Source organism: Larimichthys crocea, unplaced genomic scaffold (assembly GCF_000972845.2).
Source record: "Larimichthys crocea isolate SSNF unplaced genomic scaffold, L_crocea_2.0 scaffold107, whole genome shotgun sequence".
Taxonomy (NCBI): Eukaryota; Metazoa; Chordata; class Actinopteri; family Sciaenidae; genus Larimichthys; species Larimichthys crocea.
Window position 1 is genome coordinate 35010 of NW_020851475.1, and position 26230 is coordinate 61239.

Sequence of the window (26230 nt, forward strand, 5' to 3'; positions counted from 1 at the left end):
ACAACTTGCTCTTTAATTTATTTCCAGATATTTGGCTTTTGTAGCTTTTTGATTCGACGCACTGACGGTCGTAAAACTCAGTTTATCTGTGGAAAAGTCACAGCGACGTGGCTCCTGAATACCAAACTGTGTGAGCGCTGCTCGTTACGCCACCACTAAAAAGTATTTTAATTTATCAAACGAGTCCAGCTGTGAATCATTCAGGGTTGGACCTTTTCTAACAGCACAAGACAAATTAGTTTTTATTTTCTGCTCAGCTGATATCAGAGCAGAACATACTGTACATTCTTCACAGGTTGCACAGAAAACTGGCATTAGCAGAGTTACAGATATGAGCTTTAAGATAAGCTCCGTAAAGAGGGAAACACAACACAATGAGACCAACAGAAGCCAGAGAGAGTCGGGTCTCCACAGGTCCAAGGTCCAACTTAGAGCTAGACAAATGAAATACTGACCCGAGACATTAAAGTCAAGGTTATTATGAATATTATTAATCTGTGTTTATTTGGTTCCAAGCCCCGCTCCATCCCTCACCATCTTTCACCACCTCCATCTTTCTCCTGTCGACGCTCTGGAAGGAGCAACACGGTGCAGACGCCTCATCAGGAGTCTTATCCTCTGCCATTATGCCTATGAACCTCCTCTTCTTCTATCACTGGTCCAGCAGCTAACAAACTGAGCTGGCATTAGCTAACAGCAGCTACCAAACTGAGCTAACAGCAGCTAACAAACTGAGCTAACAGCTACCAAACTGAGCTAACAGCAGCTACCAAACTGAGCTAACAGCAGCTAACAAACTGAGCTAACAGTAGCTAACAAGCTGAGCTAACAGTAGCTAACAAGCTGAGCTGACATTAGCTAACAGCAGCTACCAAACTGAGCTAACAGCAGCCAACAAACTGAGCTACCAGCAGCTACCAAACTGAGCTAACAGCAGCTACCAAACTGAGCTAACAGCAGTTAACAAACTAAGCTAACAGCAGCTACCAAACTGAGCTAACAGCAGCTAACAAACTGAGCTAACAGCAGTTAACTCCAGCTAGCATAACCATGATTTAAATACTGTTTAATATTATAACTCCAGCTAGCATAACCATGATTTAAATACTGTTTAATATTATATTAATTATATAGTTTACATATTGCTGCTTTAAGAAAAATAAAACATTCTCAGTCTGTCGTCAGCTTCACCTGGTGATCACTCACATAATAACCTCACCATGATGATCCATGATGAGTTTGATCTCTGTGTCAGCTGTCGTTTCACTCGAGTGGGTGTCAACTCTCACATGGCATCATTTGTTTTGGAGTGAAGCTCTTCAGAGCGCCGTCTCCACATTTCATGTTCAGTGTAAATGAAACTAACCTGCAGCTCTCATTGAATCAGTAACACACATATATTTATAAGCTAACATCAGTGAGATCAATTGATTTGCACCAACCATGGAAGGTTCGGTTCCACATCCTCTTTGTGACATCTTTCCCTGGAGGCCGGCCGCCGGAGATCGACATGGTCTCGTTCAGAGCGTGAGTGTAGAGCATCAAACCGTCGTAAAAGCCTCCAGCTATGATGTTCATCTGGAAGATGAAGGACAGACGACCGTGAGACGGCATGAACATCATCATCACCATAATGAACAAGTCTATTTGTGACTCTGAAACAACACTGATTGTATTATTGCTGCTTCTATTGATGCTGCTTAGTTACACACACAGTGTGAAGGCCATCTCTCCTCACTGAGAGTAAAATCAATGCAAAATTACACATAATCCACCGTAATGACGATGATTAACACACCAACCACTGAGCACTGCAGCTAGCGCTATGAACAGAACCTCTGAACCAGAAGTGTCCAGTCTAACAGTGAACACAGCGACAGAACCTCTGAACCGGCAGTGTCCAGTCTAACAGTGAACACAGCATGTTATGCTAAAGCTATCTGTCCATCATAAACTGTGTAAATCACAAAGACCACCTGTGGGTCGTTAAGGTCACCTGTGGGTCGTCAAGGACACCTGTGGGTCGTTAAGGACACCTGCGGGTCGTTAGCTGAGCAGTTGGAGGACATCAGAGGGAAAAGCAGCAAAAATATTGTGAATAAAATCTGATCCAGTTTGAATAAAGTTCTGAAGGTTCTGTACAGTAATCAGTGAGGCCCGGACACAGATGTCCATGAAGAACACCTGAAAACACTGAAAACACTTTGTGTCAGTGTTGGACAGACACTGGAGGACGGATGGACACAAACATGAAACCCTTTAACAAGAGTTGTGTTCATGGGTCTCTCAGTGGTTAGTTTTGGATCCTTTAAATACTCCATAAACGCAGGAACACAAACGCACACAGTGATTCACTCCAACCACAACACAGACGTTTCACTTGACGTTAACGTGAGCAGAGAAGTGAACAGTTAGCGTGACGGTGATGGCGTGTTTTCAGTCCTCCGTGTGATTACAGAGAGGAGAGCAGGGAGGGCGAGGGGTTCATGAAACTGAGATCTGGATTTGAGAAGAATCACACTGACACGATCTAAAAGAATCTGATCCAGCGAGGTATTTTTTCAAGGACAGCGGGTCCTTGAGTTCAAGGCTGTTACAGATTTTTGAAGAACTCCACGCGTCGTGTAATCGAGTGCTGATGTCCGAGGTGTGTTTGTGTGAGATGTCGAACACGTTACCGACAGTTTGGAACTTAAAGCTTGAAACAACACACACACACACACACACACACACACACACACACACACAGAAAACATCCATGAAGTTTAGAAGAACAGAGATCGCAGAGCACCGATGAACACATGATTCTCTACATGCTACCATTATGTTGTGATCACGTGATGAAGAACTCACGGCTCCCAGCCATGGCCGCAGCTGCTGTTAGCTACTGTTAGCTCAGTTTGTTAGCCGGGCTGCCCGGACTATGAGCTCAGTGTTTGGACCACAGGCGTTTTGGACCACCGGGAAGAAGAAGAGGTTTTTTTTTAAGCCAGAGCCGGTGTCGTTCCAGAACAGGAGCTGGGTGAGCGGGCAATGTAACCGGGCTCAGCAGCCTCTATGGACATGATGGCAGAGGAGAAGAGAGTGAAGAGGACGCTGACGGAGGAAGCTAAGAAGAGAAAAGGAGAGAGTGAGCGAGCAAGAAGCCGCCGGACAAGAGTAAATGTGGGACTGACTTTTAGTGGTTGGTGAGAGCTTGGTGAAATAAAAGGCTGAAAGACAGACGCCGAGCTGGGCTGACTGCTGCTGGACTAGGCAGTGAGATCAGCTGCTGCTGGGGACCTGGTTTTATTTTTATTTATTTATTTATTTAAAAGGGACAGTGCATATTAATAAACATTTACATGTAAATATGCCGGTTTATAGCCACAGGCTAATTTCCAACCGTAGTCCCTTTGGCAGGTTGACGTTAAAAAAGAGGAAAAGAAGAACAGAAACAACTCAGCAAAAGAAAACACAGACAAGAGGAAAAACAGAGACACATTACTACAAACAGGGACATTGCACATTAACCAGAAATTGTATAAAAAAATGTAAGTAATAAAAGTTTGACAAAAGCCCATGATGTGATCGCAGTCTGACTGGATCGAAGCCACAGCTTCAAATGTCCCTTGAATGTTAATACAGTTTGCATGCTTTTTTTTTTTTTACAGCGTAAAAACTGTACAGTATGAACACGCTGTGTTCTGCGTCCTGATTAACTGAGGGAGTACTGTACAAAATGTGTGTAAAAAGGTGAATAAAAGTGTGTGGTTAGGGGTTTTACGGCCTTAAAACATGTAGAATAATTGTAAAACTTACTTCGCGGATTTCATTTATTGTGGGTTATTTTTAGAACGTATCCCCCGCGATAAACGAGGGACCACTGTATACTGGGACTCTCTCTAAGTGAGGTGGGTTGGCTGTTCCACAGTATACTACCTCTATATCAGGGGTCGGCAAATAAGTTTGGACCCGGGCCAATTTTTTTGAACATGCTTTCCTACTGGAAAAAAAAGTTTTTCTATTTTTTCTATTATTAAAAATAAACGTTATTTATTTATTTAACTTTAAAAATGCATTTAATTTGATTTAAAACATCAATTTGCTTCTATGTGCTGTTTTTACGCCCACTGCTGCATCTCCTGGCGTCTGTCATGAAACAGGCAACCTACCCTAGCAACCTGCCGTAACTAACGTATACAATTGCCAGTTTTTTATGTTTTGGATGCTGTGGAAATCATCAGCTGAAGATTGCTAGCTATTGATGCAAAATGACGTTGTCAAAAGCCATGAAAAAAAAAGTTGATTCCAAATACAGGACCAGTCTGCATTTATTAATGCCAAGCCGACATGTCTCATTTGCAACGAGGTTGTTGCAGTTTGTAAAGAATACAATATTAGAAGACACCACGAGACAAAGCATGGCCACTTCAAAAACGCATATCCTCTCGTGCATTCGCATTTATTAATTAGGCTATTTGATATTATGAGCGGACATTGTTTGTTTTTTGTTTTTGTTTTTTTTATTTAATGAAACACATTTGTTCACGTTGTCCGTTGCATGAGGGCCACAGGACACTTTAATTTCCCACAGGTTACAGCGCACGCACGTGCCAATTAGTGTTCCAACCTGTGCGTCAAGTAAAGAGGCTGCGAGGATGTTCTGGCTGCTGTTTTGTCACGTTACTTATCAGCTACTTTTCAATAAATGTTGTGAAATCTGTGGAATTGTTGTATTTTGACAGGAAACATGAGGTTTAAAAGATATATTAAATTTTAAATAAATCAACGTCATCTAGCGGGCCAGATATAATTGATGGCGGGCCAGTTTTGGCCCGCGGGCCGCTAATTGCCAACCCCTGCTCTATATGATAGGACAGTTTGGCCAAATGTGGTTTGTGGAAGAGGAACCTCACAGTCACCTCTGGCAGAGGCCCTGGTGACTCGAGTAGTGGAGTGACTGACTACCCTCAGTTTAATATTATCATTTAATGGCGGTGGTGCCAGTCCATGAAGGACTTTAAACATCAGACAAGCTATTTTAAACTTCTTAAAATTTTCAAAACTTAGTAATTTATACTTGGGGAGAATGCTACAGTAGTGATAAGAGAATGTCTTTTTGTCTAAGATTTTAACTGCTTTATTATAGAAGGATTCGATTGGTTTGAGTGCAGTGGCTCCAGGAAAAGACCAACTTGTTATTGTTATTGTTGATGGTTGGACAGGCTTTTTTTATGCTAGCTGTTTCCCCCTGCTTCCAGTCTTTGTGCTAAGCTAGGCTAAAGGATACGATCAGTCACCAGCTGATTAATCCGGGTTAGCCGGCACTGTGAATGATGTCATCAGTTTGTTATCAGGCACCATATGTGTGTGAGCTAAGTAGGCAGCTAATCAGCAGCAGACAGGCAGCTGAGGGACGCTAATGTAGTTAACACACACACACACACACACACACAAAGATATCATAAGATGAAGTTCAGCGATCCCTGTGGGGAAACAGGATACATCAAAGGAAATGAGAACCATTAGGAAACAAACAGATGGCAGCGAACGCAACACGACCTGCAGTCACATGACTTCTGTTATAACTACGGATGACCTTTGACCTTTTCAGGCAGACTGACGATCACTCATTGGCTCGTCGTCTTCTTGTTTTCTGATGTTTTTCCGTCTCCGCCTGGCGTAGCTCCCTCGCTCCACGTGATCAGGTGGAGGTGACGTCCACACATTTAAATACGACGTTTGTCCACCTGTCCTCTGTCCTCCAGTGTCTGTCCAACACTGACAGACTGAACTGACTCGGCGTATAATAATAAACCGTGTGGCGGTCCTTTTGTTTGGGGCTTCATGTTTTCTTGGTTCCCACAGGATGAACCGTCAGAGCTGCAGACAGTGAAACATTTCAAACCTCAGAGGGAACAACAGAAAGCAGATGTCTCGTCTCCGGGATCTGAAGTGTGTGTCGCCTTTGTTTTTTGTCTTTCTGTGTGTGTGTGTGTGTGTGTGTGTGTGTGTGTGTGTGTGTGTTCGGCACGATAACATCAGCAGACTGAATTAGCTTCTCTAAACTGAACTCATCCAGCTGCACCGGCAGCCCTAATTACACATTTGCATAATAATGTCTTTTTTCACGTGTACGTTGTCAGCTTCATTATGTTTAATAACTTCATTTCCTCTGGTTTTTATTAGACCGTACTCGTCTTTGTCCATCAGCGGCGAGGCCGGTGATATTCATGGTCTCCAGTAGATGAACCCTGATGTAAGCAGAGTCTATTTTAGGCCTTCCTTTCTTCGTCTCAGTCCCAGCAGCTGCAGACTGCTCCTCCCTCCGTGTAAGAAGGAGATCCACCTCAGCTCTTTAAAACATCCGGAAAAGTTTTCAGAGTTTTGGTTCAGATTTCGCCGGATATGGCGTCCGCCGCGACGTTTTAGTCAAAGATTGTGATTCCACGAGGAGTGACGCAGCTCGTGTCTCTCTGCAGAGAATTTCAAAATAAAACAAAAGGCAAACGTAGAAGCACATAACCACACACACACACACACACACACACACACACACACACACACACACACACACACACACACACTCCTCACCAGCGAGTCCTCCACGGTGTAGTTGAACATCTTTCTGGCGTCCGTCTTCAGGTTCCTGACAAACTCTTTGTACTCGGGGTTCTGCGGCTCGCGGTACATCAGGATCTTCACGCTCTGTGAACAGGAAGAGGAGAACGTTAAAATAAATGTTCTGTATGTTGAACTGACTGTCTGAAACCTGGACGTAGTCTCCGTGACGTCCCCGCAGACTGTCTAAAACCTGGACGTGGTCTAAAAGGATGGCAGCCTTTTTGTGGTTTCTAAAATGACGAGGTGAGTTTGACGCGGTGGAGGTGAGCGAGTGTGCAGTCGGGTGAAGCGCCGCCTGTCTCGATAAATAAAGATTAAATAAGACGAAGGATGAGCCGGGCCGTGATGCGGATGACTGGTCATCAAGACAAAAGACAACAGAGGAGCTGCACTCGAATAACATCGAGTGTTTACAGAGACAACAGGTTGACAGAGTGAAGCAACATTTCTCACAGGAAAGGAATTCACTCAGGTTGATGAAGACGAAGAGAGACGGCATGACTGACTCTTTCCACAGAAAATCTGAAATCCTTCAGTAAACATTTTAAACTACGTGTCAGCCTGACTGCAAAGTATTCAGATCAATCAAACTTTGTTCGTATAGAATCTTTCATTGAGGTTTGATTACAATAGAGTGAAACAAAAAATAGATGAAATAGATTCAAAAGATGAGAAGATTAAATCAGTAAGAGCGATAAAAAAACACAGCAACATAAAATAATGTGAGTAAAAAGGTGATTTTAGGCAGAAACTCATTTCTTTTGATAGTTCTCTCTGAATCTGAATGTGTGAAGTGTTTTCCTGTTTCCTCTTTAATCACTTCGTGTGGAGAAAGACAACCGTGTCGCTGCGTGTCGAGGACGGTCAGTGGAGAATAAAGTCAATTTCAAAAGAGGACAAAAGAGATGAAGACAGAGACGAGAGAGGAAACACTTGAGAGCAGCTCGGGGAAATCAGGTTCTGCCTGACGTCAAACACTCAGAGATGGACCGGGGCAACGGGTCGGAGTTTAACCCTTCACCCGCCAGAGTGACCATCATTAATCAGGAAATCAACACACGTACCTGGAAAGCCTCCTTGGCGATGGCGTCGTCCTCGTCCCCACGGGCCCACGGCTGTCCCTGTTTGGAGTTCAGACTGTCTCCGAACACGTCGATGTAGAAGAAGACGTACTGCTCGTGAGGAAGATCAGCTCGACGAAACTGAACCATCAACTTCCTGAAGACGTCCGGCGAGCAGCAGACGAACATCACTGTGAAGAGAGAGACAGACAGGAAGTGGTTTGAGCTGAAGTTTGTCAATTATCGATCAGAATAAATGAGCTCACAATGTCTGCGGGGACGTCACGGAGACTACGTCCAGGTTTTAGACAGTCTGCGGGGACGTCTCTGAGACAACGTCCAGGTTTTAGACAGTCTGCGGGGACGTCACAGAGACTACGTCCAGGTTTTGGACAGTCTTTGACCCTGACGTACTCTCGACGATGCTCTTTGACAGAGGACAAAGTGTGACTGAGCTGCCGTGGAAGACATTTGATATAAACTGTTAGAATAAAGAGACAGAATCCTCATTAGAGCCACAAAGACATCAGGAGGACGCCAAAGTCGGAACAGCGGGACGAGGATTAACAAAATGTCATTTCTACAGTCAGACTTAAAAATAAAGATCCAATTAGGAGCCGGTGTGTCAGACGAGTCCTCGCTGTTGATCTGAGTACGCAGACAGGACTGAACAATATTCAATAACATGACGGTGAGAAGCCGAGGCCTCCCAGAGTGACTCAGACAGCTGGAGGCGAGATGAGCCACCACCTCCACTGATCACTGATCACTGACCCGTCTGTCACAGGGGACATCAGTGTGTGTGTGTGTGTTGAGCATCAGCTGTTCAGTTGTGTAGTTACACTGAGAATAAATCCATTAAGCCTGTGAGCACTGCAGTCTCCAGGAGCTGATGTTCTCAGACACAATCAATAATATGGATCCAACCTATCGGTAAAGAGACACCGTGAGGCTTTCAAGCTCCACTCCGGTTACCGAGAGTCCACGTTTATTCTGTCACCTCGAATGATGACGCAGACTGACGATGGCTGCTGACTCTGAGTGAACGTGGAGTTTAAATCAACCTTTGTTGACCCAGAGAGGAAACAGCATGAACTGATCAAAGGCAGGTAATTACAGAGCACCTGATTACATGTGATGAGGTCAGCTGGAGCTCAGAGACGATGGTTTTAAACCTCATGAAAGCTCAGTCTGTTAGCTGCTGTTAGCTCAGTCTGTTAGCTGCTGTTAGCTCATGTTAGCTCAGTCTGTTAGCTGCTGTTAGCTGCTGTTAGCTCAGTCTGTTAGCTGCTGTTAGCTGCTGTTAGCTGCTGTTAGCTCAGTCTGTTAGCTGCTGTTAGCTGCTGTTAGCTCAGTTTGTTAGCTGCTGTTAGCTCAGTCTGTTAGCTGCTGTTAGCTCAGTCTGTTAGCTGCTGTTAGCTGCTGTTAGCTCAGTCTGTTAGCTGCTGTTAGCTGCTGTTAGCTCAGTTCCGTGACGTCCCCGCAGACTGTTACGAAAACCTGAACGTAGTCTTCCGTGCGGTCCCGCAGACTGTCTAAAACCTGGACGTGGTCTCCGTGAGCGTCCCCCCGCAGACTGTCTCGAAAACCTGGACGTGGTCTCGTGACGGTCCTCGAGCTCTACGACTAGCTCGACGTCCACGCGGACGGTCGAAGTCGTGAGCAGATCTAAAACTGGACGTAGTCCCCGTGACGTCCCCGCAGGACTGTCCTACGGAGAGCTTGACCCCACATGAATGACGTGGTCTTAAAGGATGGCAGCCTTTTTTTGTGGGATTTTCTAAAATGCACGAGGTGAGTTTGGACGCGGTGGAGGTGAGTCGAGTGTGCAGTCCGGGTGAAGCGCGCTGTCTCGATAAATAAAAGATTAAATAATACGAAGGATGAGCCGGGCCGTGATGCGGATGACTGGTCATCAAGACAAAAGACAAAAGAGGCGACTGCCACGTCGAATAACATCGAGTGTTTACAGAGAAACCAGGTGACAGAGTGAGCAAACATTTCCCTCACCGGAAAGGAATTCACTCAGGTTGATGAAGACGAAGAGCAGACGGGGCTGACTGCTCTTTCCACAGAAAATCTGAACTCCTTCAGTAAACATTTAAAACCACGGGTTTCCAGCCTGACTGCAAAGTATTCAGATCAATCCAAACTTGTTCGTATAGAAATATTTCATTGAGGTTTGATTACACTAGAGTGAAACAAAAAATAGATGAAATAGATCAAAAGATGAAAGAACTAAATCCAGTAAGAGCGATAAAAAAAACACAGTAACATAAAATAATGTGACAAAAAGGTGATTTAGGCAAGAAACTCATTTTTGTGATAGTTCTCTCTGAATCTGAATGTGTGAAGTTTTTCCTGTTCCGCTTTACTCACCTCGTGTGGAGACAAGACAACCGTGTCGCTGGTGTCGCAGGCCGGTCGCATGAGAATAAAGTCAATTCAAAAGAGGACAAAAGAGATTGGAAGACAGAGGAACGAGAGAGGAACAACATTTAGAGCAGCCGGGAATCAGGTTCTGCCTGACGTCCAACACTCAGAGCATGGACCGGGGCAACGGTCGGCGTTTAACCCTTCCACCCGCCGAGACTGACATCTTAATCGGAAATCAACCACGTACCTGGAAAGCCTCCTAGGCGATGGCGTCTTCCTCGTCCCCAACGGGCCCACGGCTGTCCAGTTTTGGAGTTTCCAGACTGTCTCCGAACACGGTCGATGTGAAGAAGACGTACTGCTCGTGAGGAAGATCACTCGACGAAACTGAACCATCAACTTCTGGAAGACGTCCGGCGAGCAGCAGACGAACATCACTGTGAAGGAGAGACAGACAGGAAGTGGTTTGAGCTGAAGTGTGTCCAATTACAGCATCAGAATACATGAGCTCACAATGTCTGCGGGGACGTCACGGAGACTACGTCCAGGTTTTAGACAGTCTGCGGGGAACATCACGGAAGACTACTCCAGGTTTTAGACAAGTCTGCCGGGACGTCCGGAGACTTACGTCCAGATTTTTAAACAGTCTGCGGGGACCGCAACAGAGACGTTACGTCCGAGTTTTAGACAGTCTGCCGGGAGTCACGGAGACTACATCCAGTTTTAAAACAACAGTCTTCGGGGACGTCAAGAAACGCTCGGGTTTTAACAGTCTGCGGGGACGTCGCGGAGAACTAGTCCAGTTTTAAACAGTCTGCGGGGACGTCACAGAGACGACGGTCCAGGTTTTAGACAGTCTGCGAGGACGTCACGGAGACTACAATCCGGTTTTAGACATCTGCGGGGACGTCAACGGAGACTACGTTCAGTTTTAGACGTCTTGCGGGGAACGGTCAAAGGACATGTCCAGTTTTAGACAGTCTGCGGGGACGTCACGGAGACTACGGCCATTTTTTAAAACAGTCCCCTGCGGACGTCACGGAGACTACAAGTCCAGGTTTTAGACAGTCTGCGGGGACGTGCACGGAGACTCCATCCAGGTTTTTAAGACAGTCTTTGCGGGGACGTCCCGGAGATACGTCCCAGGTTTTAGCGTCTGCGGGACGTCACGGAACTACACATCCGGGTTTTTAGACATCTGCGGGACGTCCACAGAGACTTACGTCCCAGGTTTTGGACAGTCTTGACCCTGACAAGTACATCTCGGCGATGCTCTTTGACGCGGACAACAGTGTGACTGCAGTGCAGTGGAAGACATTTTGATATAAATGTTCGAATAAAAGAGACAGGAATCTCCATTCAGAGCCACAAAGACACAGAGGACGCCAAAGTCGAAACCAAAAGCGGGACGAGGATAACCAAAATGTCGTCTTCTAACAGTCAGACTTAAAAATAAAGATCCAAGTAGGAGCCGGTGTGTCAGCACGAGTCCTCGTGTGTGATCTGAGTATGCAGACAGAACTGAACATTGCACTATACATTGACCGGTGGAAAGCCGAGGCCTCCCAGAGTGACTCAGACAGCTGGAGGCGAAGATGAGCCACACCTCCACTGGTCAGATCACTGACCCTCTGGTCACAGGGGACATCGTGTGATGTGTGTGGTGTTGGAGCATCCAGCTGTTCTTCAGTTTGTAGTTACACTGAAATAAATCCATAACCTGTGAGCACATGCAGTCTCCCAGGAGCTGATGTTCTCAGACACAATCAATAATATGGATCCAACCTAATCGGTTAAAGAGACACCGTGAGGCGTTCAAAAGCTCACTCCGGTTACCGAGAGTCCAGTTTATTCTGTCACCTCGATGATCGCAGACTGACGATGGTGCTGATCTGAATGAACGTGGAGTTTAAATCAACCTTTGTTGACCCGGAAGGAAACAGCATGAACTGATCAAAGGCAGGGTAATTAACAGAGCACACCTATTACATGTATGAGGTCAAGCTGGAGCTCAGAGCACGATGGTTTTTAAACCTCATGAAAGCTCGTCTGTTTAGTGCGTTAGCTGCTGTTAGCTCAGTCTGTTTATCATGCTCCTGTGTTAGCTGCTGGTTACTGCTGTAGCTCAGTCGTGTTAGCTGCTGTTAGCCTGCTGTTAGTCTCAGTCTGTTAGCTGCTTAAGCTCAGTCTGTTAGCTGCTGTTAGCTCAGTCGTTAGCTGCTGTTACTCAGGTTAGCTCATCTGTTAGCTGCTGTTTAGCTGCTGTTAGCTCAGTTGTTAGCTGTGTTAGGCTCGTCTGTTAGCTGCTGTTAGCTCAGTTGTTAGCTGCTGGTAGCTCAGTCTGTTAGCTGCTGGTAGCTGCTGTTAGCTCAGTTTGTTAGCTGCTGTTAGCTTCAGTCCCTGTTAGCTGCTGTTAGCTGCCTGTTAGCTCAGTCGGTTAGCTTGTGTTAGCTCATGTTAGCTGCTTGTTAGCTCAGTCTGTTAGCCTGCTGTAGCTCCGCTGTTAGATGCTGTTAGCCTCATGTGACTCAAAGTCTGTGAGCTGTTAGCTCAGGTTAGCTCAGTCTGTTAGCTCATGTTAGCTCAGTCCTGGTTAGCTGCTGTTACTAATGTTAGCTCAGTCTGTGTAAGCTGCTGTAGCCTCCATTGTTAGCTCAGTCTGTTCTTAGCGTTCTGTTAGCTCATGTTGCTAGTCTGTTAGCTCATGTTAGTTCAGTCCTGTTTAGCAGTGCTGTTAGCTCATGTTAGCTCAGTCTGTTAGCTGCTTTTAGCTCATGTTAGCTTCAGTCTGTTAGCTGCGGTTGTTAGTTCATGTTAGCTCTCGTTTGTTAGCCGGGCTGTGAGCTCAGAACACCAGAGTGTTAGTGTTTTGTACCACAGGCGCCTTTGGACCACGGTTTACAGGGGGAGTTTTTCATGGGAGTGGGGACAGTGTCGTGCCAGAAAGGAGTGGGTGAGCGGCAATGTAAAACCAGGGCTCAGCAGCCTCTTATGGAACATAATGGCAGAGGAGAAGAGAGTGAAGAGGACGCTGACGGAGGAAGCTGAGAAGAGAAAAGGAGAGAGTGAGCGAGCAAGAAGCCGCCGGACAAGAGTAAATGTGGGACTGACTTTTAGTGGTTGGTGAGAGCTTGGTGAAATAAAAGGCTGAAAGACAGACGCCGAGCTGGGCTGACTGCTGCTGGACTAGGCAGTGAGATCAGCTGCTGCTGGGGGACCTGGATGATGATTGGCTGTTTGATCAGTAATGTAATCAGAACAAATACTCGTCAGGATGAAGCTGAATTAAAGACTAGATGAAATAATTAACGAGCTGGGGGTTCAGGGCTTTCTTGGCTCCGTCTCAGGAAGTCTCCAGAGTCTTGATGACATTCCTCCGGCCTGCCGTTCCTGTCTATTGTTTCAGGCTTTAATAACCTCTGAGCAGGAAGTGAGCGGTGAAACCACACCGGGCTAAAAGCTTTCTTCCGATTGATACTGAGCTCAGAGGTCCGTCCCTGCCGCCACGAGAGGAGGAGTTTACAGTCTGCTGAGACTGAAGCTCAGCACTTTACACACTCCTCTGTGTGTGTGTGTGTGTGTTTAATCCACATTTACCTGCACTAAAAATACTCAGCTAAATATAATCCGACCTCTTCTCTCTGCTCTCTCTCAAACTTCATTCATTCACATTTATACAGACACACAGAGACCTCTGTCCATCTGTCCATCTGCAAAGTAGACTGGGCTAAGACGAAGATCAGACCAGAGTGGGAACACTGAATTTGAACACTTGGTGTAACTCAGATCAATTTTTACCAGGCACGTGCACGTGACGTGTTGCGTGGGGTCGTTCTAGTTGCAAACCACACCAGACCGTGGTCCGGGACGCAGCGAGCGTCCCACGTCAGTCTGCACAGAGCAGCTCCAGCTTCTGAGAAACGCCCTGAGCAGGCTTCAGATCCATCCATCCTCTTCCTCTTATCTGAGGTTGGGTCGCGGTGGCAGCAGGTTTAACAGCAACTCATCCTTCAGCTCCAAGTCCTGGAGGGGTTCCCGGGCTAGGTGGGATATGTAGACCCTCCAGCAGGTTCTGGGTCTGCCCCAGGGTCTCCTCTCAGTTGGACGTGCCCCCTACAAAAGGAGACACTCATCCTAATTAGATGCCCGAACCACCTCAGCAGCTCTACTCCGAGCTCCACCCGGATGTCTGAGCTCTTCACCCTCTCTAAGGCAGAGGAAGCTCATTCTTTGGGTCACTACCCAAAGCTCACGACCAGAGGTGAGGGTTGGGACGTAGATGGACTTGAAGATGGAGAGCTTCGCCTTCAGGCTTAGCTCCCTCTGAAGCACCACGGTCCGTACTAAACCGTCGATCCATCTCACGATCCATTTTCCCGTCGCTTGTGAACAACAAGACCCCGAGATACTTGAGCTCCTTCGCTTTGGGTAGTACCTCGCTCCCAACCAGGAGGGAGCGTTCCACTCTTTCCTTCCTGCTGACAAACAAACATCCTCCTGACAGACGTGACAGTTTTCAGTAACGTTTTTTTGACGTTGTTTGGTTGTTGCTCGGTTTCAGGATGTCAGTAGAGGTTGTGATGACGTGACAGGATGAGTCAGGTCGTACCAAAGGTCAGAGTGCAGACACGACCCTGAAACCTGCAGGAGGAGCTCCTGACCTCTGACCCTGCACACTTCCTGACTCTGGCTAATGTGTTGAGATGAAAGGAGAGCTTCCACTTCCCACATACAGTACGACAGCTGTGAAGATGAAAGGCATCAGAGACACACAGGTCGTGATGGAAAAACCCTAATGGAACCTGAACGCCACGCTCTTCACATCGAGCAAAGAGCTAAGCCGTCGTGCAGCCGACATCCTTCAGGGGTGAAGAAGAAGAAAGGCAGAGGTCACGCAGGAAATAGGACGTGAGGAAAAAGTAATCATCTTCTCTAATCTCCTTTCTGTGCCTTGTTCCTCTTCACGCCGTCAGCTCGGAGAATCTCACTCGACGTCTCACTGAAGCTTGAAACGTGTCAAGATGTTTGGTTTCCTCACAGCCGGAAGACATCCAGAGACACGAGAGACGAATAGTTTCATGACTAACGAGGAAAGAGGACGCACAATCACGAAAACACAAATAAACAAGCTGGAGACTACGTCCAGGTTTTAGACAGTCTGCGAGGACGTCACAGAGACTACGTCCAGGTCTTAGACAGTCTGCGGGAACGTCACGGAGACTACGTCCAGGTTTTAGACAGTCTGCGGGGACGTCACAGAGACTACGTCCAGGTTTTAGACAGTCTGCGAGGACGTCACAGAGACTACGTCCAGGCTTTAGACAGTCTGTGGGGACGTCTCTGAGACTACGTCCAAGACAGACATTGGCAGGAAAAAGCTTCCCTGGATAAATAGGATTAACGTACACACACACGTGTTGTAGCATGAAAACTTTAAGATTTAATAATCTCAGTATATCACAGTGAGAAACTTGTCTTCATCTCTGCGGGAGGCCAAACGTGTGGACGGTCTGGACCTGCATCGGGTCTCTGTGTGGGCTGACGTTTGTATATAATGGACTGGATCGAGGCCATTAGTGGTCGGGTCAGGACATCGAGATGAGACAGAAACTCAGCGTCTGTCTCAGCTTCTCACTGTGGACTAACAGCTGATTAGTCAGAGTTTCGTCTCCTTTCTCTCAGGAAACCATGTCTTAATGAGGTGTGCTTGTTTTGGTCTTCATTACGGGCCTCCGTACACAGCTGGGTCTGATTTCTGTCGTCAAAACGGCACCCTTAATGTTCCCGAGCTCGATCCCACGCACCCACATCCATCAAGGTGATTCAGCTTTTTAATTAGATACTTCAGAAGGCTGTCCTTCCTCAGTCTTCCTCAGTCTTTCTCAGTCTTCCTCAGTCTCTCGCAGTCTTCCTCAGTCTTTCACAGTCTTCCTCAGTCTTTCCTAGTCCTTCTCAGTCTTTCTCAGTGCTTCCTCAGTCTCTCGCAGTCTTCCTCAGTCTCTCGCAGTCTTAGTCTTTCCTAGTCCTTCTCAGTCTTTCTCAGTCTTCCTCAGTCTCTCGCAGTCTTCCTCAGTCTTTCACAGTCTTCCTCAGTCTTCCTCAGTCTCTCGCAGTCTTCCTCAGTCTTTCACAGTCTTCCTCAGTCTCTTGCAGTCTTCCTCAGTCTCTCGCAGTCTTCCTCAGTCTTTCTCAGTCTTCCTCAGTCTTCCACAGTCTCTCACAGTCTTCCTCAGTCTTTCACAGTCTTCCTCAGTCTTTCACAGTCTTTCGCAGTCTTCCACAGTCTCTCGCAGTCTTCCTCAGTCTTTCACAGTCTTCCTCAGTCTTTCACAGTCTTTCGCAGTCTTCCACAGTCTTTCACAGTCTTCCTCAGTCTTTCACAGTCTTTCACAGTCTTTCCTACTCCTTCTCAGTCTTCCTCAGTCTTTCACAGTCTTCCTCAGTCTCTCGCAGTCTTCCTCAGTCCTTCTCAGTCTTCCTCAGTCTTTCACAGTCTTCCTCAGTCTCTCGCAGTCTTCCTCAGTCTTTCACAGTCTTATTGAACTCGGAGGACAATTATTCTTTGTCCCCTTCCAGTGTTACGGCGACTCCACGTCAACAGTGCCCTCAGACATGTGACTGATGATGAGGTGGGAGTGGTGTGATGATGTCATACGACCACAGGAAGTCTCTTCAGTGTTGATTTCCTTTGACCATGAACAGTAAACGAATAGTTTATTAGTTTTTTAGAAGCGGGCCTCCGCTCGGCTGTTCCATGACTCTGACTGAAATGTAGACTGCAAAACACAAACATGAAGAAGTTTCATTTGGTTTGAGAGACAGAGAGACGGTGATGCCTCGTCCTCCTTCGTCTTCTCTTTTCCTCCACAGGTGGAGACGTCTCCATCTCCTCTGGTGGCTCGCCTTCAGTTCAGGAAATATTCTGAAGGTCGGCATCGCAGCTGATTTCGTGTGGGAATATTGGAATAATTGCTCAGCCTGACCTAATATAGACATGTTGCGAGCGGGGTGCTCGCTCGCTGCAGGCGGAGCAGGTGTCGTTATGTCATTTGGTAACATTCCTTCTCTATATTTGGTCACGTTATGAAACATTAATGCAGCAGCCTGAACTCTGCCATCGTGTTGAATCACGTCTGAGATCAAAACGAGCGAGAGGCCGCCGCCCCGTAATCCTGCAACAATTCCACCGCGGCAGCGTGCTAATCAAACCGTTATGATGGAAGCCTTCCAGAGCTGCACGTGAAGAGAAGCAGGTGAGCTTTGGAGGACTCGTGCAGTCCATCGGGGGTCTGAGCTCTCATGTCGGGGGACTTAATTGTCTGAGGGTGAAGCTGCAGGGGACAGAAAATGAAGTCGGACACACCGGCATGTTGTCATCGGCTTTAGTTCTTCCTGCTGAGGCAGATCACGAGCCGACAGAACAACAGCCCCGTGTTCAGCTCCCAGTCCACAGAGATCTACTTTCCTCTTTACTGGACCTTTTCCAGAGCTCTCAAGGATTTTCAAGGTGCAAACTAAAACACAAGAAGTTGCAGCTTTTAAAGGTCTAATTAGTAAATATTTCCTTCAAACGAACAATCAACAGTTCGGCTACATGAGAGGAAAATGTGTTGAAGTCTCCCTGCAGACTCTTCGGTGAACTCTCCCCCAGAAAACAGCCTCTGTCTGGGCAGCGAGAGCCGGGTCAGTCCCTCTGTGTCCTGATGATGATGATGTTCACTCTGCACGGTGGGTCAGAGAGGTTGAGGCGAGGGGGTTGCAATCAGCACCAACACCATCACTAAATCCTCTTTAACGTGTCAAGATGTTTTAACGGTGAAAAACTTTATTATTAACGTTGAATAATAAATAATAATGCTGATAAACCAGGAGCCATGTTTGGACTGTGTTAGCTGGTGGTGTGAGATCAGTGTGAATCCTGCACAGCGTGGAGCGTCCTGACTTTATCAGAGTCACTCAGGCTGGATTCGTGCACAGATCTGCAGCCTCCGCCACAGCTGAGAGGTTCAGTCATGTAAAATTCAACTTTCTTACTCAATGCCTACAAATCTAATCGGCATGGCTCCAAAGTGCTTCACTTTCCTCTGACGCAACACGACACAACAGAACTACATATTACATGTCACTGTATTAGACCTTTAATCTAATTTATGTCTCTGCTGGATGCTTGGGTCATGAGATACACGCTGGAACAGTCTGCAGGGACGTCACGGAGACTACGTCCAGGTTTTAGACAGTCTGCGAGGACGTCACAGAGACTACGTCCAGGTTTTAGACAGTCTGCGAGGACGTCACAGAGACTACGTCCAGGTTTAAGACAGTCTCGTACAGAGATCATCTGATCTTTTGTGCTGATGTCTTCAGCTCTTTGTCCAGTTTGGTATCACTGCTCTCACTGCAGCCCCCCTCACCTCTCCGCCTGGATAACACCACCCGTTCTCTCACGCCTCCTCCTCGGCTCTGAGATTCCAGCGTATTAATCTTTAACTACTGCCAGATGGGCAGGAAGAGCGGCGAGGAAGAGGAAAAGAGGGCTGAAGCACGGCCTCGTGGGTAGATTTGTTCAGGATGATCGACTGCCCGCTTCACCGCCACGACGACGGGACATGAGGCGGTGACATCGCCAGCTCCCGTGCGGTGAAGCCAAGATATGTCACGGAGAGTGTGACGTCAGCAGATGTTCAGGTTTCCCAAACTCACCGTGACACACGAGAGAGTTCTGAAATACTGAGGCAGCGAGTCCGAGACCGCCAAACGCACGTTTATGGTCCTTAGAGTTTGCTGCTGGTTAGGATATCAAGTCAGAGTCACATGAACTCTCCCCCAGAAAACAGCCTCTGTCTGGGCAGAGAGAGCCGGGTCAGTCCCTGTGTCCTGATGGTGATGACGTGATGTTCACTCTGCTCGCTGGGTCAGGATCTCCCTCACAACACAACTTGACAGCTGCCAGAAGACTGGAAACCCGGGGACGCTTTGTGGACGAGACACGGAGGAAACCAGGAGGAATCCCGCCAAAATAAAATCACAGATGTCAACGTAACGTTGTGCATTTCTGGTTCTGGTTATTGGTGACAACTTCAACCATCTACAACATGAAGATTTGGAGACACAAAGGATTTATTCAGTGTGTTTGCAGTTTAGAGCACAGGTTAGGGTTAGTTCTGCAGCAACGCGTCGGCCCGGTCCAGCAGACCCGTACATGCGTAAATATAAAGTGATATTAATAATTTTCCACTTTTCATCGTGAAGGTCAGAATAATTTCCTTTTCTGTTCAACATTCGTTTGCAGTCTCTGTTTCTTCTTACACCATCTAATGTTTTAATATGAAAGCCGTCGTTTTATCTCCATCATCGCCTCGTCAGCTTTTTGACAGTGTGTGATGTAATCAAGACAAAACACACACACACACACACACACACACACACACACGCTACATTTGTAATTGCATCTGATTAGTCCAGAGGCCTCCATCAACAAAAGTGTCTCTATCAGTGATTATTGATCAGCACAGATTACAGCTTCAGAGGAGGGTAAACACGTAACCATGACAACCGTGACAGACCGCAGATTACTGAATGGAACGTGTCCCACAGCCTAATTCACGACACACAAACACAACATCACATACTTTAAACACGGCTGCTAACATCTCAGTCTGCGGGGACGTCACGGAGACTACGTCCAGGTTTTAGACAGTCTGCGGGGACGTCACGGAGACTACGTCCAGGTTTTAGACAGTCTGCGGGGACGTCACAGAGACTACGTCCAGGTTTTAGACAGTCTGCGGGGACGTCACAGAGACTACGTCCAGGTTTCAGACAGTCTGCGGGGACGTCACGGAGACTACGTCCAGGTTTTAGACAGTCTGCGGGGACGTCACGGAGACTACGTCCAAGTTTTAGACAGTTTGCGGGGACGTCACGGAGACTACGTCCAGGTTTTAGACAGTCTGCGGGGACGTCACGGAGACTACGTCCAGGTTTTAGACAGTCTGCGGGGACGTCACAGAGACTACGTCCAGGTTTTAGACAGTCTGCGGGGACGTCACAGAGACTACGTCCAGGTTTTAGACAGTCTGCGGGGACGTCACCGAGACTACGTCCAGGTTTAGACAGTCTGCGGGGACGTCACAGGGACTACGTCCAGGTTTCAGACAGTCTGCGGGGACGTCACGGAGACTATGTCCAGGTTTTAGACAGTCTGTGGGGACGTCACGGAGACTATGTCCAGGTTTTAGACAGTCTGTGGGGACGTCACGGAGACTATGTCCAGGTTTTAGACAGTCTGTGGGGACGTCACGGAGACTACGTCCAGGTTTTAGACAGTCTGCGGGGACGTCTCAGAGACTACGTCCAGGTTTTAGACAGTCTGCGGGGACGTCACGGTTGTACAGAGTTTATTAGGATGACACATCCGTCCATCCATCATCTACATTTGTTGTTGCAGTCATGGGAGGACGGAGTCTCTCCCAGCTGACAATGGGAAAACAGGCAGGGTACGCTGAGAAAGGTCGACTGTCCATCAACCTTTACATGTGGGAAAAGAACCAGCGTCTGGTTGCTGGAATACAAACTTTGAAAACTGTTGCCGGGCGTTACGTAACATCACACTCAGGAGGCACGGTGGCTGAAATGAGTCATGGTTGGCATCGAGTCACCTGCTGAAAAAAGAAAAACAAGCTCCTGATGTGAAGGACAGACCTGCGAACCTCCAGTCTGCTTACGCATGAAACATTAATCAAGACTTCTTAATGAAGAGTGACCAACAGTGAACGGCGCTGATTTCAGATTTCAGAGTTAAAACGTGAAAAGTCTTTTTAACCCTTTAAAGTCACATCTACAGTTTTACTGTCCAGCTTTGTAACAACCAACCGATAATGTCACGACATCAGTCGATCACTGTGGGCACGGAGCAGCACAGTTTGTTTGTCGCTTGCTGTAGCTGCCGTTAGCGTTGCAACAGAACCGGGCTCGGTCGGACCAGGACTGAACACGTCCTCCGAGACGATAAGTACATTTACAGAGTTTAGCTAACCGCCAATAACTGAAATGTTAGCTGCCGTTAGCTCGGTTAGCCGTGCAGCTAACGTTAGCTGTCAAGAGCCAAACCCAATGGCAGTATCAAGAAGTGACGTCACCCACATGGTTCCAAACTGCTGCTGTGAAGTTGGACATCTGGACATGGGGACTTATGGAGACTGACTCACTTCTGGAGCCAGCCTCAGGTGGATGTTAGAGGAACTGCAGTTTTTGGTACTTCCTTTGTTGGCCTCAATTTACATCCACGGAAGTGAACATGTTGTTAGCTTGTTGTTAGCTTATTGTTAGCTTGCTTTAGATTCTTGTTAGCTCTTTTTAGCTTATCGTTAGCTTGTTGTTAGCTTGTTTTAGCTTCTTGTTAGCTCTTTTTAACTTATTGTTAGCTTGTTTCAGCCTGTTGTTAGCTTCTTGTTAGCTCTTTTAAGCTTATTATCTTGTTGTTAGCTTGTTGTTAGCTTATTGTTAGCTTGTTTTAGCTTGTTGTTAGCTCTTTTTAGCTTATCGTTAGCTTGTTGTTAGCTTATTTTAGCTTGTTGTTAGCTTGTTGTTAGCTTATTTTAGCTTGTTGTTAGTTTCTTGTTAGCTCTTTTTAGCTTATCGTTAGCTTGTTGTTAGCTTGTTTTAGCTTCTTGTTAGCTCTTTTTAGCTTATTGTTAACTTGCTTTAGCCAGTAGCTACAGAGACCAAAACTGTTTTTTGTACCAGGCTGTAAACATGTTTATTTCTGCTGTGAAGTTGGACATTTGGACATGGGGACTTATGGAGACTGACTCACTTCTGGAGCCAGCCTCAGGTGGACGTTAGAGGAACTGCATTTTTATTTTACAGCCACTGTGGTTGATGTTTGGACTGAACACAGCCTCCGTGACGGACTTCCAGAGTTTTCTATAATAACTGAAGTCTTAGCTGCTGTTAGCTCGGTTAGCCACGCCGCTAACGTTGGCTGTCAGGAGCCAAAGCCAGCGAGAAAACCAGCTCGGAGCTTTAGTCCCCGCTCCGACAGAGTCAGCCTCCTCCCTGTTGGAGGACGTTTAAAGAATAAAAACACATCTTGAAACTTTTACGTTAGCACGCACTGATACCAGGAAACACACTGCAGCTGCAGCAGACGCTCCTCACTGTCTGGATCTGAACCAGCGTGGACCTTTGAGGACAGAGCGCAGAGCGCCAGCACGGCACAGTGCTGATGGATAGATTTCGGCTGCACATTATACAGCAGATAAACCCGGAGAGGCTGCCAAGCTGCTGGCTCTGGATGATGGTGATAGGAAAGCAGACGAACAAAACAAGAAGCACACACATCACGTATGCAGAGCAGATTTAAATTTCATAATACATTATCACTGTATGATTTACACTGACGTGTTACACAGGCTCTGAGGTGCTCCAGATCAGACAGACTCAACAGTCATTTCAGATTTTATGAACCAAAAATAAGGTAAATAAAACGAGGTTTGGTTGATTCTGTGGCTAAAAGTGCCACAACCTGCAGTTCCTCAAACGTCCACTTGAGGCTGGCTCCAGAAGTGAGTCAGTCTCCATAAGTCCCCATGTCCAAATGTCCAACTTCACAGCAGAAATAAACATGTTTACAGCCTGGTACACAAAACAGTTTTGGTCTCAGGGAGCTTTAGTTCACTTCAAACTGACTTGGAACGTTCTGTCAACGCTACAGAAACACTAGGTAACTGTTAAGTATGATTAAGGTTGTCTGAATGTTAGTTATTGGTTTGTGTATTGATCACTGACAGCAGCTGATCAGGTTTATCATCAGCTGATTGTGATTTGTTGTTGTTACAGGTTGCACATGCTCAGTAGCAGCTCTCTCAGTCTCCGGTGAGCCGTTAGACGCTCGTTCAACTGTCCGCTCTTAATCAGCATCTGTTAGCTAACTAAACTGCAACTTGGCTTCAGTTAACGAGAGAGATGATTAGTTTAAGAAGCAGAGCGGAGGAGAAGCAGTCCTGTGAAAGATGAACTACTTTCATTCTGGGGAAACACGAGCGCGCTCTGATTAGTTTCTCCTGTCGAGGTTCAGAGTGAATACTTTCAGTTTTTCCTCGTACGCGGTCGTCTGTCTTTCCATGACAGCAATCAAGTGCTGAGAAGTCACGGTGCCTCTCTCGCCCTCTCGTCCTAATTGGTCGGGTTGTTGTTGACCTTAAAAAGCGGCGGGAGATGACGGGCCAGAGCCCTCAATCACATAAAGGGCTGTTCAATCACAGAGAGGCTCTCTAGAAAACTCTGGAAAGTGGGCTGTGACTCGTGAAGATTGAATTATTGTCTACGACCAATCCAGCATCTCCAGCTTCAGTTCAGGTTTCCAGACCGGACAAGACGACCGCACACAACCACTACGCCCAGCTGATGCTAATAGTTTCAATATGGTGCTGCCGTTAGCTCATGTTAGCTCAGTCTGTTAGCTGCTGTTAGCTCATGTTAGCTCAGTTTGTTAGCTGCTGTTAGCTCATGTTAGCTCAGTTTGTTAGCTGCTGTTAGCTCATGTTAGCTCAGTTTGTTAGCTGCTGTTAGCTCATGTTAGCTCAGTTTGTTAGCTGCTGTTAGCTCATGTTAGCTCAGTTTGTTAGCTGCTGTTAGCTCATGTTAGCTCAGTTTGTTAGCTGCTGTTAGCTCATGTTAGCTCAGTTTGTTAGCTGCTGTTAGCTCATGTTAGCTCAGTTTGTTAGCTGCTGTTAGCTCATGTTAGCTCAGTTTGTTAGCTGCTGTTAGCTCATGTTAGCTCAGTTTGTTAGCTGCTGTTAGCTAATGTTAGCTCAGTTTGTTAGCTGCTGTTAGCTCATGTTGTTAACTCAGTCTGTTAGCTGCTGTTAGCTCATGTTAGCTCAGTTTGTTAGCTCATGTTAGCTAATATCAGCTCAGTTTGTTAGCTAATGTTAGCTCATGTTAGCTGCTGTTAGCTAATGTTAGCTTAGTTTGTTAGCTGCTGTTAGCTAATGTTAGCTCAGATTGTTAGCTGCTGTTAGCTAATGTTAGCTCAGTTTGTTAGCTCAGTTTGTTAGCTCAGGTTAGCTGCTGTTAGCTAATGTTAGCTCAGTTTGTTAGCTCAGTTTGTTAGCTCATGTTAGCTGCTGTTAGCTCATGTTAGTTGTTTGTTAGCCGGGCTGCCTGCACTGTGAGCTCAGAGCTCAGTGGGGAGTGTCAGTGTTTGTATCACAGGTGTTGTGGAAGAAGAAGAAGGAGAAGAAGGAGAGGAGATTTACAAGTCCGGGACACGGGAGAATGCTGACGGGGAGTGGAGCTGGTGTCGTGCCAGAACCGGAGCTCTACTTACTGCTCTGAAATCATCCTTTGGTCCTAAATTAAAGAGGGAGTCTGTATTCGTCTGTCATGGAATGAAAACATGAATAATGAAGTGAAGTTTAAACTGTGTAAGTGTAAATGTTTCCCTCAGTGTGTCCTGAGCACGTGGCTCCGCATTAATGAAACACAAACCAGCCTGAACGCGACGGGGACGCGGATCAGGAGTTCTGCCGGGCTGGAGAAACCTTTCGGATTGATCGCCGGCTTCGGCATCCATTCAGCATATTTGTTCATCCATCCATGAACACTGTGAGACACGGTCTGACATTACAAGTGCTTTTAGAGGTGCAGTGGCTGATTGAAACCCCCTCGCCTCACCCCTTTGACACGGCGTCCGTAGATATTAAAGTCTCATTCTGAGAACAGAAACAGTCACGTCATGTTTGATCGAGGAGACAAGAAGCAGAGACGCAAAGTAAAATTAGCCTGACTGTGTTTGTCAGGAAATACCTACACATCTGATAGGCCGACTGTAGTTTCCAAATAAGACGGCAGGTTCCTGACCTCTGTTAATAAATGCCCTGTCAGGAGGTTTAATGCCTGTGTGGGAACCGGCAGGGGTGGTGCTGTGTTTGTGCTCGGCGCTGGTTTACAGATTGATACACGTCCGCAGATAAAGGAGCAGTCGGCGGCGTGGTGAATTTATGACTGCCTTACAGAACTTCAGCTGTTTATGACTCGAACACGGCGAGCTCTTCATTCAGTTAAATATCAACTCATCACGCTGCAGAACAACAAATTTACTTTTACTACAGCTCGATGTCATCTAAAGAAAAGCAGATAAAACCATGATTATGATTTAACATAACACACCTTCACATCAGTTTGTTTAGTGACCATCAGAATATGAGCTTCTCTGAATCAATTTGTTCTTTTAACGTCACATATTTACTGTTTGTCTGTAGCAAAACAAACATTTATTCATTTCTCCATGTGCAGCAGTGTTTCATATTTGCTGGTCGTTGGGCCTGACGTCATATATTTATGTTGTTGTCCGTCGACTTCTTGGTTACCCCGAAACTCCACCTGACACGCCTCTGTCACGTCATGGCTGCGACGCTGTTTTGTTCCGTCCTGCATCGACTTCAAACCCACCGGGAGCGTTTCTCTCTCCAGACTTGCTCAGATTTGGTCATTTTCCTGGTTCATGTTCTTCTAAACATGCTTCTGCATTCATTTGTTTCTCTTTTGTCTGTTTTTGCGTCCGGCAGTTTGCACGGGGAGTTTCATTTTGTTTCTGTCTGGCTTCCAGTCAACTCGAGGCGAGCGGAGGCGAGCGGAGGCCCGCTTCAGGGACGCCGCATATCACTGTGGCAACAGAATATGGGGGTTATGGTCGCCGTGGTCTTGCCCCGGTATAGCCTTGTGTGTTTCTTTATTACATGAATCCAGGTGTGTGGCCCGCCAACTCCTGATTCGTTTCCGGCTGCCAGAGGCGTGGTCTCCCTGCAAGCCCGGAGGTCTAGGATTGGAGCAGCACCGTGCCCCGACCCGCCAAATCAGAGTGGCCCAATTGCCGCCATCAACGTTATATAAACTTGAACGGCTTGTGGCTGTGGTGTGGAGCTCGCCTCCGCTGTGATTTGGATTGGATTGTAAAAGGTAACTTGTTTCTGTGGTGACGCTTTTAAGTTTTCGGGGTGCTGGTTGGATGTTTTTTGTTATCAGGGTTTTGTTCTCGTTTGGGTTGCAGATTTTCCTGATCACCTTTAAAGCTGCTCAGCAGGCATGTTGAGCCCCTGTGACATCCTCAGGTGAGGTGAGGGTTCTTCAGGCTGATCCAGAGTCGAGGTTTAGGTCTAAAAGGTGTCTGAGTTTTTGCTGTC

General features: G+C 46.8%; 1 protein-coding gene across 1 annotated transcript in view; it reads right to left on the reverse strand.

Moving 5' to 3' along the window:
• LOC104935872 (atrial natriuretic peptide receptor 1) overlaps positions 1-26230 on the reverse strand; it is a 53995-nt gene that overhangs the window by 22250 nt on the left and 5515 nt on the right. Inside the window, exons 3-5 of the mRNA XM_027275369.1 lie at positions 7671-7858; positions 6577-6690; positions 1443-1578 (exon numbers count right to left, since the gene is read on the reverse strand). Coding sequence (XP_027131170.1) covers positions 1443-1578; positions 6577-6690; positions 7671-7858 — 438 coding nt within the window. The remainder of the gene's footprint in view (positions 1-1442; positions 1579-6576; positions 6691-7670; positions 7859-26230) is intronic.